We start from the raw sequence: 16,422 nt of genomic DNA, 5'->3' as shown, positions 1-16,422 counted from the left end.
TAAGTGGGCACATACTGATACTGAGCAAAGCTCACAAGAGTTCATAGATGGTCATTTGAATGCTTTTGACTTAACTCAACAAGATCTACACCCTTCATTCCATGTGTAACCTGCCTTGCTATTGCAAGACTGGATGTATCTGCAGAATAGGCAACAGCATGAGGTCTTGGAATCTGAGAAAGAGCTCTTATCAATTGAGACCTGGCCCCAACTGCTCTCTCTCTCTCTCTCTCTCTCTCTCTCTCTCTCTCTCTCTCGCGCACGCACACACACACACACACACACACACACACACACACACACACACACACACACACACATTGCGTGTCACTGGAACCAGGAATGTTCAGAGTTTTGACACAGTTGCACTGTTGTTTGTTTGTACCAACATGGTGATTACACCATTTTGTGATGAAATTTGCATGAAGTCAAGCCATTGTTCAAGTGCGACATGCATTCCGCTATTGATTCAGAAAGAAGCCGCCTCTGCGAAATCAGATTTATGACTGGCATAAAATGTTCTTGGAAGTTGATTACATATGCAAAGGGAACAGCATCGGTTGATCACGTGCATCTGATGATGTCAAGCATATCAAAGATGTGTCCACACAGCCCTTGGAAGTCCACAAGATGGGCAGGCCAAGAACTTCCTCCTCAAACAATGGTGTGGCATATTCTGGAATGACACCTGCATATGAAGCCTTAAAAGTTGCAGTTACTGCAGCAATTGCATCATGGTGACCATAACAGAAGGTACTGAATTTTTCATTGCAGCTCTCCAGGATATGGTAGAAGCCTTTTTTCTTTTTTTTTTTTTAGGACAACTCGTCTTTTCAAACAAATTGATGTTTCTGCTATCATGTAAAGTAAACTGCTATAATGTAAGAATTGGGGGGGGGGGGGTCACAAAATCCTGGCATTGTCATTGAGACTCGTCAACGGTGAATGTTTTTGGCGCCATTTCTGTTCACAAAGTTTGTGCAAACTGAGATTGGAATATGCCTGGACATGCTGCAAAAGTGGTAGTTTTCTCAACTTACTTTATTGAGGATTCCAATGATTTTGTTTTAGTTCTTCTCTTTCTCCATGTTGTGTGGCATTATCTTAACACCATCCTCCCAGTGTTTCATTGGATAGGGTGGACCACAAGAACTTATTGTTTTTGGTCTCGCAGGTCATCAGACCTCAAACCTTTCAATTTTTTTTTTTTCGTCCCCTGTGAAAGTGCATAAGGCAGTCTTTGTCCCACCTATGGCAGCTACTAGTAAAAATCCGAGAAATTCAGTTGTTAAAGCTTTCTGTTCAATAAACAGGGACCTGTTGATTCAGGTGTGGAATGAAATGGCCTACCATGTCGATGTTTCTTGAGAAGGCATGATGCTCATGTTGAGTGTGTAGTATAGTGTATGTGCGAACATAAAACTTTGAATCTTTCACTATCCAGTGACATACACAATGTGTTTCTATCTTTCACTGTTGGTCTGTAATAAACAGTTGACATCTATTCTTTGTTTCTGAATAACACTAAACATTGGACATAACTTCTGCTGCGGTACTGAAGGAAATGTGAAGATGAATGTAACATTACTTAGTGTTTCATCTAAATACATCTGAAAGAAAGCAATATTCCCTGCTTACTATGCAAAATGTTACTGCGATTTTTTGTTTGGCTGATTATAAAACCATCTCAGATGAACTTTACTTTTTAATCTTTTGCAGCAAGTGGAAAGCAGGAACGGAACAGTTGACTAGTATCTTAGTTTTACCAGATGGAATGTCACTCCTGGCAGCAAGTCGAACTATTAGTTGGTGGAATTTGGATGACAAACAAGTTATGAAAACATTTGCAGGCCATTCAACAGATGTTTTAAATTTAATATATGTTGCTCCAGTGACTGAACATTCGGAAAACTATTTCCTGAGCTCAGCCAAAGGTGATCGTTATGTAAATGCATGGTAAGTACATTATTTTTTCAGTCTTCTTCATCACAGAAACTGTGTAGCCTTTACTTTAGTTATTTTGGTCATAATGCAGGCAAAAAGTGTTTCATATTGCAGCTGATCATTTTACATCTTGCTTTGCCATAGTATTATATGCATAGCTTTTTGTAGACAGTACTCATCATAAAAAAAAAAAATTATAGGTAGACACACATTATAAGCATGCAAACAGAAAAGTTCATCATAGGCTAAGATAGGTTTTCTTCCCATGACTTGCCTATCATAGTTAGTCAAAGAACCAGTCTAGCAGCTGCAGGTATGAGCAGAATCCAGTGAACAAAATCGATTGAGTCTGTTATGAAGGACACACTCATTTTGCTGTAAGATGCTGACCTATGTACGCACTGAAGTGGCATATTGCGGGCTGTGGCTGGGCAGCATCCCCACTGACCATTGTAGCAGTTAACACAGGTTAATGAGGTACAAGGTCCGGCAGAAAAACCTCCCCTTTAAGGAAAGCTAATAAAAACAAAACCAAATAAGGTAGAACAATTTTATTTATACTAAATAAAAGTACATATTATGCCATTTTAGAAAATACTCTTATGGTCTTACTTTTTAAATAAAACATCCCTTAAATGGCTTCCTGCACTGTAGACACACTGTTTGAGTCTTTCCCTGAAGTTATTCATTACTCTTTGAGTCATTTCGGGTGGAATAGCTTCAACCTCTTGTGTAATTGCTTCTTTCAGGGCTCGTAAAGATTGTGGACGTTGTTCATAAACTTTTGCTTTTAAATAGCCCCAAAGAAAGAAATCACAGGGCGTTAAGTCCGGCGATCGTGGGGGCCAGCCAATGTCTCCACGCAACGAGATCACATGTCCAGGAAACATTTCCTTCACCAATGCCAGTGACTGCCGCGCTGTGTGGGCAGCAGCACCATCTTGCTGGAACCACACGTTCTCTATTTCACCAAAAAGCTCCCTTAGTTGCGGTTGGAGAAAGTCGCGGAGCATGGCACAATAGCGTTCACTGTTGACTGTTAAATTCCTGTCATTTTCTTCGAAAAAGTAAGGACCGATCACTCCGGAATTGTAAACAGCACACCATACTGTTACTTTAGGGCTATGAAGTGGTTGTTGATGAAGTTCTTGGGGATTGTGTTCACACCAGTACCTGCAATTTTGGCTGTTCACTGTTCCGGCAAGGTGAAAGTGTGCTTCATCAGAAAAAATCACAATGTCGTTGGGACGAATGTTCCGAAGAAGGTCTTGGCACAAACTTACACGGACACCACAGTCTCGTTCACTCAGTTCCTGCGTAGTTACAATTTTGTAAGGATGCATTTTAAGATCTCGATGCAAGATTCTTCTCACACTTCGATCAGATATCCGTAATGCTGCCGCATGCTTTTTAGCGGATCGTCGAGGAGATTGTTGAACTGAAGCTCTAACTGCAACAACATTTCCGGGGCCTGTTGCAGTCCGTGGTCGTCCAGGTGGTTTCCTGTTTAATGCGGAACCTGTCTCACGAAAGTTAGCAACCCAAGAATAAATTGTTTTCTTATCGGGAACAGGGTCCCGTCGTCCGAGCGCAAAGCGAACGCGAAAAGCACGTTGAGTATTAATAGGCGATTCGCCATTTTGAATAAAATCTTCCACTACGAAGGCACGATGTTCACCAGACCACGCCATGGCGTACACTGAAAACGGCACGTAGGCAGCTACTTAACGACGCGCCCCCCACCACTCTCCTCCTTCTACTGTCCGCTGCACGTTACTTTGTAATCGGGGAGTTTTTTATGCCGGACCCTTTATATGCTGTATCAGTGTTGATCAGAGGAGCTACTGAGTCCCCCTCCCCCCAACTATGCAATAGGGACAAAAGACATGGCCAGTGTGGCCAGTCTCGATGTGTGGTGCCACTATGTAGTGTGTTAGTGTCTCAGTAGTGGTTGATTGATGTCTTACACTTCGAGCAAGTAACGAAGATGCTGGCCAAACTAATTCGATAAGTTAGGATACTGGAATGAGATTTCACTCTGCAGCGGAGTGTGCGCTGATATGAACTCCCCCAGGCTGTGGCTAAGCCATGTCTCTGCAGTATCCTTTCTTTCAGGAGTGCTAGTTCTGCAAGGTTCGCAGGAGAGCTTCTGTAAAGTTTGGAAGGTAGGAGACGAGATACTGGCAGAAGTAAAGCTGTGAGTACCGGGCGTGAGTCGTGCTTCGGTAGCTCAAATGGTAGAGAACTTGCCCGCGAAAGGCAAAGATCCCGAGTTCGAGTCTCGATCGGGCACACAGTTTTAATCTGCCAGGAAGTTTCAGGTTAGGATACTGTTTGGTACTATATTGCATTTGAGTGTGATGTCACAAGAGTCAGTTCGAAGTTATTATAGAGCAGTTGTGTTTTTTGGAGTTCAGTTGTGCCACCAGTTGGAACAGGTTGGCTAGAGCTGATAGCACTTGCCCTGGCAAGTGTAGCTGATTCCAGTGTTGCCATCCTTGTTTAACACCAGGATGTTGCACTTGTCACCAACTGACAGTCTTCAAGGCACGTGGTGGCTCCTGGAATGTGTCCTAGTGTGGCTGAAAGTAGGCATGCCCGTATTAGAGTGCTGACGTGGAGTTGTGTAGTTTTGTTCTCTTATCTATTGGGCAGATTGAGGAACATTCAATGAAAGTGGCCATGAATCTTCTTGGCTAGATTTGTGGTCACTGACTTGTGTTCCTCTGTAAGTTGCTAGAAAACCATTGAAACCATTTTTAGAATTAGCCTCACACTAGTACTTAAGCTTTTGAAATTGGAAACTGACATAAATTTTGGTGTAATGTCAGTCACAATGGTAACTGGTATACCCTCCATGATTATCATCTTCGATAAAGCTGTGGTAGTGTGTTACAGTCTGGCCACATATGGGAGTTGGATCTGTTACAATGAGTTGTGTTGTTAAAAAGGATCCTATTAAATCAACACGGAGATATTCACGAGATATTCACACAGTTGTGTGTGTTTTGGCCATGAGCAAAAACTTTGATAGGCATTGATGGATGGATTCTGCAGGCCTCAGAATTCCACAGAATAATATTCAAAGTAGTGTGTACATTCATTTGATGTGTTCTTTGATGTTGCTTATAAAAATTATCATGTAAGATAGTCATTTTCTTTCCCACTGTCCTCATATGAATACACCTCCCTATTGGTCTAGAGAAACATTTTTTGTAAATTATAATGGATTCTAATTATGCAAAGTGAAAGTACAGGTTGTGTGTGTGTGTGTGTGTGTGTGTGTGTGTGTGTGTGTGTGTGTGTGTGTGTTTGTTTGTTTGTTTGTTTGTTTCGTTTGCCTTTCTGAAAAAGGCTTTGGCTGATAACTCGAATATGTAGCAGTCTTTCTGTTATGTCTGTCTGCAACTCAACATATCATTTTTACGATGAGTAGCAATCTATTGTTTTATAATGAATTCCCTATAAAATGGTGTTACAGCACCAAAAAATACACAAGAATTTTTTTTTTCAATGTTGTCTTTGATAGGAGAGGGTTAATGTTAGAGGTTAAAGTGAACAAGTAATTACTCAATTGCCTTTGTGTAGTTTTGAGACATTGCTTATTTCAGGTGTTTCCTGTACATGGATAATACAGACTTAATGCCATCCTGTAAAAGTGTCTTGGCCAGAGGTTGCAAATTATGCAGATGTTCAGTGCATTTTACCTGTTATGGTACTGTATAGGGAATTTGTAAGTTGTTCTACATACCTTTAGAATATTCAGACACAGTTAGCGACCCCAAATGTGTTACATTGATATAATGCAGATAGTATGTTGGTAACCAGTATTTTTCTATATTCTTGGTATGATAGGAACTGAAAATGGGCATTAAACAAATCAACATTGAAAGATTATTGTTCTCTAGAAAGCCGTGCAAACAGTTCGTAAGGCTTAGGTAGAGAATATGAGTCTACTTATGCCTGTGGGTTCACCGTTGATTTAAACAACCTGCCTCTTGATTTATGGACAGGTAGGCATGGTGTTGCACAATGGTTGTCCACTATAAACATCAAAACATTTTAATGCTCTGAGCAGGCTATTTCTTCTCAGATATCGGCATGGAGGCCCAGAGGAATTGAGAGATTGAAAATGTGAGGTATCACAGAAGTTTTAACTGTAATATGAGCCACGAAGTGTGTTGCTTTCCTAGGCCTGTTTCAGAGAGGCAGTCTCTGTACAACAAGGGTGTATATAGCTGGATGAAATGGACAGATTCTTTTGACTGTAAAGTATGCCACTGCTAAAAGTGTGACCTCATGTTTTCAGCTTATGTTAAGGGTGCAATTAGTTGCAAAAGATGTGAAATTTCATAATGGCCATGCAGTCAATCTTGAGTTTTTGAAGGTTTTAATTGTGGCACTCCAGTGCTGAAGAACTTTGATTAATTTGTGTTAGGCACTAGTGCTCCAGTACCGAAAAGAAAAGTAATTGATGCACAAGTGATGATGTGTTTTTACCAACCATGGTTTTTAATCTCATCCAAAATATTAATTTGAAACACAGTGCTGCAGTTAGCAGATTCTGTATTTTCGTAATAGATGCTTCATGATTCTTAAACAATTTTTATTATTGCAGCCTCACTTGTGTATATTTTCAGATATACTTGTGGCAGCCCAACTCAACTGAATCTTTCACATACCTAAATTGATCAAAAAGGACCTAAAATCAGTGTTGCTACTGTAAGCATAAAATAAGCAAGTTCTTGTGTGCACCCAGTACCATTGAATCAACAGTGTCTCACTTGATTGTGATTCATTGTGAAATAAACTGTATTAATTTAGCTGCAGTGATGCATCTGACAAAATTGATACCACTCCTGATCCCAATATGCAGTTTGCAGGAGGAGTGGGTTGGGTGATTGTGCTAGCTAATGTGACCACACGCTTTTTTGCGAGATAAATCTAGTGAACTGTATGTAATACAATCTGTGACACTTCTGAAATTGAAAGTGAGTCAGATTTGTTGATATTTTAAATCAGCCTTACTGATGAACACCATGCAATACTGTGCAAACCTGTGCTCTAATAAAAATTACTTTCTGATTGACATATCACGACTCGAGTGTTATGGACCAGCTACAAGTCAATCTTAGTTCTTTCTCAAATGCACCATGCTTGCTGTGTTGCTGTTTTGTTGTTCACATGCAGCACCTTGTGAACTGTGGCTGGCTGCACACTGGCAATGCTACCACCCCCTCCCCACTCTCCACTGCAATTTGTTTCATAATAGTGCAAATTTTGTGGGTTCCGAGTATGAAGATGTTTGCGATGAGGGCATTGCAAGCTGGATATACGGTTGATACAGGGAAATATTGTTTTTGTTAAATTAGTATGTATTGCTCATAAAATAGGGTTATGATGATTAATTTGGCGATCTTCGAGGAGGAGGAGGGGAGAGGCGGTAAAATTTATGGATGGATACAAGACTTGAACACAGTAACCAAGTTCAGTTGGACATAGGATCCAGTAGTTACACAGATGTGAAAGAGACTTGATCAAGATACTGTTGGCAAGAGCTGTAGCAAACCAATATTTGGACTGATGAGTACAATAACAGTAAGTAGTATAGTGAAGATTCATGCCCTGCCCATTGACAACGTTCTCAGTTACGTGTGCACAGCTACACCCCTGAAAAATTCCTTGGACAGACTGAAATTCCAATTGTCCATGTAGGGAGAAGGAAGAAGGATTATGGTCCATGTTTTAAAAAAAATATTGAGAGAGTCAATGTACAATACAGTAGTTGCCTATTTCTTTAACCTCAACTTATTGACATGTTGAAATTACCTGTTAAAGGACCAAATAATAATTTGTACTTGCTAAGGTGTGTGTGTGTGTGTGTGTGTGTGTGTGTGTGTGGGGGGGGGGGGGGGGGGGCTGTGGCTTTGGGGTACATTGTATGATTTAATAATGCTTTTTGCCTGTGTAGTCATATTGCTAGCCATTGTATAGTGTGCTGTAAGTAACGATTAGACTCGTTAGATGCCTTTATGTAATTTTCGAGCATCTACAGGGTCTTTTTCAGCCATTGACTTTTGTTTTTGCTCCCCAGTTATTGCAGACTCAGTTCAGTGGCAAGCGGCTCCAGATTTACATTCTAGTGACCATTTATGTCATAACCATGGAGATGTAACACGTGTTAAGTTCGGATTGCGAAATTTAGTTGAATTCGAAGGTGTTCTCGCAGGTGGTGGTGTCTAGTACAAGTGGAAATCGTGAAAACAACAGTGTTCTGTGCAGTAGTGCTAATTTTTTTTCTGTGCTCCGCCAATATCTTCGAGAAAATGGTAAATAGAAGAGTGAACAGCAGCGCGTCCAGCAGCGGGGAAGCAGCAGGTGCGGCGGGCTCGCTCTTGGCGGAAGGTGCGGCCGCGGCTCCCGGTATAGCGGAGCTGGTGCGCTCTGAGGTAAACGCTGCGCTTCGCGATAAAAACAATCTCGATCTGATAGCTGGCACTATATCAGATACTGTAACGGCAGCAGTATTGGCCAAAATGCGTGAAACTGTTGAGGCCAATACTGCTGAAATTACAGCACTAAAAAAGTCTGTGTCTGAATACGAGAAAAAGGCACGAGAGTTGGAAGTGAAACTATCTGCCGCAACTGACGAACTAGAACAGTACCAAAGGCGAAATAGTCTACGACTGTTTGGAGTAGTAGAAAATAAGGAAGAAGACACGGACAACCTGCTTATACAGGTTGCGCGTGAAAAATTAGGCATTGAAGTGACCAAGGCAGACATTGACAGGAGCCATCGGGTGGGACGAAAACTACCAGGTGCCACCAAACCTCGTCCAATGATAATTAAATTTGTCTCGTACCGAAAAATGGCAGAGATCTTTACCCAGAAGAAGAAGTTAGCAAGGACAGGGGTTACAATAAGGGAAGATCTGACACACGAACGGCTAAAGATTTTAAACAGTGCCATATCCCATTTCGGTCTTCAGAATGTGTGGACTCAGGATGGCAGAGTAATCATTAAGACAGCAGCTGGAAAGAAGACAGTCACAAACATGACAGAACTGAATAGTATTAAGTGAAGCTACTCGAGCCAAAAGTGCAAACTTAACACCATTTGCAATTGTAACTGCCCCAATACTCGGATATAGTCTTGTAATTTTATTAATTTTTTAATTATACCCATATTTGTACCTTCAACTAATTGTTTTTGTAACTGTATTAACTTTTCACTATTTTTTTGTGTCTGTAGCTCTAACCATTACTTAATTTTAGTTACTGCTAATACTTTTTTCATTTTCTCAGTTTATTCTCTTCCGTTCTGAAATAGTTCTATTGCAGTTATTAGTCTCTCCTTTAGTTCATTAATCACTGATCTCTTCGGTTTAAATTGTTCATAACAAAAATCACTATCAGTATCACTATAGCAAATTTCAATCTAATTGTAGCTTCCTACGATAATCACTACCAGTATCACTTTAGTAAATTTCAATTTAATTCTAGCTTCCTACGATAATCTATTAATTATTAAGCTTGCTTCTCTCTGCTGGCAGCATCGGCCTCTTAAATCACTCCCTTCTCCCTTATTTCCACCTTAAGCTGTTTCAAATACGCTAATTACATTTCTCCTCTTATGACAGAGGATACACAGTGACACACAGCCGTCACTATTTTGGTCATATTCTCCTTGCACCGAATACCACTAATCCATTTTCTATACTCCCGCAACCTCAGGAAATCTTGAGCAGTCGCCTTTCTTTCGGCACTTGCGGTGTCACGAACAGGGCGTGCAAAATCTCTGACACCCCTGTGTTGTGTCACTTGGCGGAAGCAGCAGCCAGTGCCCCTCTCGGCAGGTAGTGCCTAACAAAGGGACAAACCAGTCTGCCACCCTACTCCAGGCTGCTCAGCGGAACGCGTCAGAGCTTTTAGCAGCTCACTGCAACATCCAGTCTTTACCTGCGCATTACGAAGAACTTAGCCTCCTCTTCAACCAACTAAACTACCACGTAATCCTCTTATCCGAAACGTGGTTGAAACCACACATATCCTCTGCATCTTTTCATCTCCCAGGGTACACACTTCTTAGGGCAGACAGATCAAAAAAGCGAGGTGGCGGGGTCGGCGCGTATATACGAACAGATCTCAAAGCGATAGTCTTATGTACGTCAAATCCTGCTGAAGAAAAAGAGGCTGAATTCATGTTCATTGAAATAAATATACAAGCCGCCAAAAATAAGCTCAATGAGTTCCTTCCAGTCAGAATTACATTCACTTCAGTGTCAATACGAACATGTCATCGTAATGGGTGACTTGAACATAGACCTGCTAAGAGACACTCCCTCCGCAATAAACCTAAGAAGACTGTTTAGTTGCAATAGCATGAACATTCTTCCATTACAACCTACACACCATACGGCGCACAGTCATACTCTTATAGACGTAATCGCAACGAAACAGACTGACAAAGTAAGAGATGTTGGTCAAACATCGGCCCCTGGCCTCTCAGCACATGATGTAATATTCCTGGCCTACTCTGTGCAGCCCCCAAGGATCAAATCGTGTTACATAACTTGTAGGAACATGAAACGTATTGACCTTGACGCTCTAACAGCCGATTGCTCAGAAATCTCATGGCATCAAATAATCAGAAAACCCACAATCGACGGCAAAATTAATGAACTTGGTGATAAACTCGCTGCCCTCTATGACAAACATGCACCTGTGCGCACAATCCGTGTAAGAAAATCTCCTGCTCCATGGCTGACAGCTGAATTACGTCAAATGATGACTAATAGGGATGCTGCCCACAGGCGTTTCAAGGCAGATCCGAAACCCGAGCGTTTTGAAGAATATAGAAAGCTATGGAACAGAGTGAAACAATGCATTCACAATGCTCGCTCCCTTGTATGCAGCGATCTGACGCCCACGACTCTATGGAAGAATCTCCGTAGCTTGGGGGTCGGAAAGGCAAAATCGGAAACTACTTTTCATGTGTCAGCTAACGAATTAAATGAATTCTTCTCTGCACCTCTGAATACCAGCACGGCTGATAATTACCGTCCACAAGAATCCCCAAACAGGATAACTAACAACGATACCTTCCATCTAAAACATGTAACAACAAATACGGCAAGAAAAGCAATAATGAGAATCTCTTCTGATGCAATAGGCAACGACAGTATCGGTATAACTATGATTAAGAATGTTGCCGATATCTAAGTTCCTGTCTTAACTGACATATTTAATTTTTCCCCCGTGAACGGAATACATCCCACTGCATGGAAAAGAAGCCTAATTCGACCCATCCATAAGATCGAAAACCCGCAACTGCCTAGTGATTACCGACCAATTAGCATACTGCCTGCTGTTTCCAAAGCACTTGAATGTATTGTTCATGACCAAATCACTGAACACTTGCATGAATTCAGCCTATATGACAAATTTCAATCCGGTTTCCGTAAACATCACAGCACAAACACTGCTCTAATTAAAGTAACTGATGACCTGAAATATGCCATCGACAACCGAAACGCAACAATATTGACGCTACTGGACTTCAGCAAAGCTTTTGACACTGTTAACTTTGACATATTGCTCAGAAAAATGCAACAGCTTAATTTCTCTGATAGTGCAATGAGATGGTTTGAAAGCTACTTAAAAGACAGACAGCAATGTGTTGTCTGCCTAAATGAAAAATCTTCCTGGAAACATGTTTCCTCGGGAGTGCCACAAGGATCAGTCCTAGGACCACTTTTGTTTTCTTTATATGTCAACGATATTTCGTCGGTTCTGTCCTCCTGTAAATATCATTTCTATGCCGACGACCTCCAGCTCTACCTAAGCGTCAGACCTGAAGATGTAAACAGTGCAATCGCTCAGATGAATGATGATCTGTCTTCAGTAGTGACATGGGCGAAAAACCTGGGGCTTAAACTAAATGCAAAAAAGACGCAAGTAATCTTAATAGCCCATCAGAAATTAATAAGTTCAGTTTTCCGCGAACGGCTACCTCCTATTCTGCTCGACGGTACTCCAATACCATATCGGAGAACAGTGAAGAACTTGGGTGTAACTTTGGATGAGCATCTCAACTGGGCGGAGAATACAGTTGCAGTGTGCCGAAAGACGTCTGCTTGTCTCTATGCTCTCAAAAAGTTTCGGAACATATTTCCACAGGACTTGAAACGCCATCTCGTGCAAGCACTCGTTCTACCGAACCTCCACTATTGTGATGTGATTCAACAAGGCATGAGTAGTGAAAACAAAAGACGGCTAGAGTTAACCATGAATGCCTGTGTGCGTTACACCTGCAACATTCGCCGATATGATCATGTTAGTGCTTCATACTCCGAGCTAGGGTGGCTGCGGCCGGACAAATTGCGTGACTACCACACTCTATGTCTACTTCACCGACTCCTCGTCGCGCAAGCACCCCAGTACCTTGCTTCAGAGATTAAAAACCTGTCATGCCATCATAATCGAAACACGAGGTCACTCTTATTTGGTATCCTAACTGTGCCCACTCACAAAACAAAAACTTTTGCAAACTCCTTCTCAGTTGCCGCTGTCTGCCTCTGGAACAAACTGCCCCTTACCTTGCGCAAAATTCAATCTCCTGCTGCTTTTAAGAAGAAGTTGAAGCATTTCCTACTATCATCCTCATAAAGCTCTCCACAAAATTAATGTACAATCCTCTCATCTGTCATATAGCAAAGCTAGCGTCTCCTATCTTGCTCCTGAGATGCCTTCCTCTTCATCTATCTCTATTAGCCACGCAATCTTCTTTTCCTTTATGTTTCCTTAATTATGTTTCATCATGTCTCTCTATTCTTCTCCTCCCTTCACCATGAGTCTCCCTCATACTCCCTGCTGCCGGCACTCCTATCTAAAATCTGTGTCTTAAATAATGTCTAATTATAACAGTACTTATGATCTACGAATATAAACTCTATATGTATGTATTTTTCCAGGTGTACCTTTCAAATTGTTTATTTCACTTTTTGTACTAGATGTAGTTTAACATGTCTACTAAAACATATGAATGTAAAATAAGTAGAATGCCTGGTTAGATTTAAGAGAGGGCCTGATGGCCCTAATCTTGCCAGGTTAAATAAATAAATAAATAAATAAATAAATAAATAAATAAATTTCCCATGTGAATCTGTCCCCCGACTAGGACGGTGGCTGACAGATAACACGGATGGATGATACAAAAGGCAAATCGGTTGCAGTTGAGGTGACAGGCTATTTTTGAACAAAAGAATTGTGCACAGGAGACGGTGGCCCATAACCAATGGGCTGCCGCAGAGTCAATCGCCTGGTCTAATAACCATCTCAGACTATTGCCTGTACATTGGTGGAATGATGACTATCCACTAGCAGTCGGGCCAGACAAAGAGCTCTGTGGAACTTTCACTGTCCAACTACAGAAAACCTTCATGCTTTCAGATCTGCAAGAGCATGTGCGGGATGAGTGATAAAAGAATGGAAGAGGGCTTCCTGGAGGGAATTCACAACTTCCATTAATTGGTCCACTTCCACTGTGCAAGTTTGGGAATCAATAAGACGGATTTCAGGCAAGGGCAGTACATGTCCCCTTACAGCCTTGTTAAGTGATGGGGTGTTGGTGTACATGCCAGAAGAAAACGGTCAGGTTATAGCTGAACACTTCTTTACTGTTATTTCGTCATCCAGACAAGCTCCTGCTTTTCAGGTGTTTGGACTGCAGAGATGAGAAAACTCAATTTCTTTTCACATAATGAGGAAGTCTACCACATTCCATTCTCCATGTGGCAATCAGCTTTGTCTGCAAGCAGACTCTGCTCCAGGACCCGATGAGATCCATTATGCTATGCTTTGTCATCTGTACCCTGAACCAAAAGGACAGCTCCTCTCCTGTTTCACATCTGGTTAGCTAATAGTTACTGGAGTGTGTCCCGTACCTGTTGTATGGGTAAGACTCTTGAACACATGGTGAACCACTGCCTCGTCTGACTGCTCGAATCCCAAGATCACCTGAGCCACTCCCAGTGCAGTTTCAGGCACTACTGTCCTACCCATGACGACTTAGTTTTATTTTAGATGGCAATACATGTGTCCTTATACTGGAACCATTTGGTTTGTCTGTTTTTTGTCCTCGAAGAAGCCTATGACACTACTTGGAGGTTCAACATCCTTGGCCAACTTCATGAATGGTGGCTACGTGGATGCCTGCCACTTCTTATCCAGTTTTTTCTCAAGGGCCGGCATTTTTGATATTGCGTAGTCGATGCCTTGTCCGACTGCTATGTTCAAGGGAGTGGGCTCCATCAAGGCAGTGTCCTCAGTTTCACATTGTTTGCCATCACTATTAGTGGTGTTTCCTCCACAGTCAGGAGTCCTGTCAAATCAAATGCTTTGTTTGTGGGTGACTTTGCAATCTTCTACTCTTCCTATGATCTTATAACGACGAGGCGGCTACAACTGACTCTTAGGATAGTGGAAACCTGGGCCAGGACAACTAGTTTCTGGTCCTCACCTGAGAAGACTACACGTGTCAATTTTAACCATGCTCATTGAAGTTGTAACCAACCTGTGCTCAAAATGGGGGACAATATTTTCCATTTTCAAGAAACTGTATGCTTTTTGGGTTTATTATTTGACTTGAAATTAACTTGGCTGCCACTCCTGAAAGACCTACATACAAAGGGCTTCCAGTCACTGAATATTTTGAAATGCCTTAGCTGAAAAACATGGGGAGCTGACAGGTGCCAACTCCTGCAGTTTTAAAGAGCATTCGTTCGATCGTGTTTAGATTATGGCAGTGTGGTCTACAGATCAGCCTGTCCTTCCTGTCTCAGGGTGTTAGATGCTATCCACCATGAGGGGATTCGGATATCGACTGGAGCCTTTTGGATCAGCCCAGTTCAGCGTGTGTATCACGAACATCACCTATCCCATCAAAGGCAAGGCTGCCTGTGAAACCAGTCATGTGATCTACAAGCTAATCTGCAACCACTGTGCTATATTCTATGTGGGCATGACAACCAACAAGCTGCCTGTCCACATGAATGGCCCACAACAAACTGTGGCCAAGATACAAGTGGACCACCTTGATGCTGAACACATTGCCAAACATGATATCCCTCATTTCAGTGACTGCTTCACAGCCTGTGCCGTATGGATCATTATCACCAACACCATCTATTCTGAATTGCTCAGATGGGTACTTTCCCTGCAATACATCCTACGTTCCTGTAACCCTCCTGGCCTCATCCTTCGTTTGTCACTTTCCTCACCCATTCGGCCTCCTCCGTGTTCCCATTCCAGCATGACACAGCCGTCATTTCACCACGACAACCAGTCTTTTTTATTTCTGTATTTTCCACTACTTCCCCCACTCCCCTCCCCACCTCTCCCGCTGCGGGTCTGGGGGTTAGAATAGGCCCGAGGTATTCCTGCCTGTCGTAAGGGATGACTAAAAGGAGTTTCACATGTTTCAGCCCTTATGTGATGGTCCCCTGTACGGTTTGACCTCCATTCTTCAAAATTTTCCTGAAGAGAGCGAGCCAATTGTGGAAGGGCGCCTTACGAGGTGCATCGTGTCCATTGTGCATGGAGATCTTTAGCCTACTTTCTCATTGTTGTTGCAGTCCTGCCCATTCTCCGTCCCTTGTGCAAGGACACCTCCCTGGTTGCGTTTTTCACCATGCATTATGCAGTGTTGATTTCTGCGTAGACGATGACCATGGACTGCTTTACACCTGATATCCAGCACGGTAGCCAGTCCGTTGTGATGGTACTGCCATGTACCCTGTTGGTTGTAGCCCCCTGACCTCACAGGGATCGCTCTGGTGATGCTTGCGCAGTTAACTCCCCATGTAAGCCAAGGGGTAGATGCCCATCCCCCTGGGGCATCGGGACTACCGGCAATGGCCATCCTGCCAGGTGGCCTTTGCTGCGGTTGGGTAGTGCTGGTGGGGAGGGCCCTGGTCGGAGTGGGTGGCATCAGGGCGGATGACACGCGATGAAGCGTAGTCTATCATCTTTTGCTGGTGGTGAAACACCAGCAGCCTCTAAGTGGTAACGAACTCAATTCAACGCAAAGAAGTACGACCCCCAAATCGTTCCCCTCCCTGGCCACACCATGGGAGGAACATCAGGCTAAGGATGACAGCGGATCTTATTCGCCCCCGTACCTTGTATGTTCGAGAGCTGATTGGGTATCTTTCATGGTGATGAAACCTCAGTCTTTTGTTGATCAATTAGAGGACAAGTTCTGGGAGGTGGAGGGCTTACTGAAAATGAGATCTTGGTCAGGCTTGATCAAAACAGCATCTTCTGCCCAGTCACGGGAGTTACTCGCTTGTGACAAGCCCCATAAGAGATTAAGTAGGGTCCAGGGTATCATATTTCACAGAGACCTTCTTTTGCAGTCTGACAATGAGCTGCGCGCCAATTTAGAGCGGTGAGGTGTACATTTCATCCAGTGTGTCC

The 16,422-nt window shown here is 42.6% G+C and overlaps 1 protein-coding gene across 1 annotated transcript in view; it reads left to right on the top strand.

The window, feature by feature from the left end:
• Window positions 1-16,422, top strand: part of LOC124616110 (WD repeat-containing protein 43) — a 97,347-nt gene that overhangs the window by 24,382 nt on the left and 56,543 nt on the right. Inside the window, exon 3 of the mRNA XM_047144374.1 lies at window positions 1,720-1,956. Within this exon, the coding sequence (XP_047000330.1) occupies window positions 1,720-1,956 (237 nt within the window). The remainder of the gene's footprint in view (window positions 1-1,719; window positions 1,957-16,422) is intronic.

The sequence above is a fragment of the Schistocerca americana genome, chromosome 5 (genome assembly GCF_021461395.2).
Source record: "Schistocerca americana isolate TAMUIC-IGC-003095 chromosome 5, iqSchAmer2.1, whole genome shotgun sequence".
In the NCBI taxonomy this organism is placed as follows: domain Eukaryota; kingdom Metazoa; phylum Arthropoda; class Insecta; order Orthoptera; family Acrididae; genus Schistocerca; species Schistocerca americana.
This window is presented reverse-complemented; position numbering and strand designations above follow the sequence as displayed.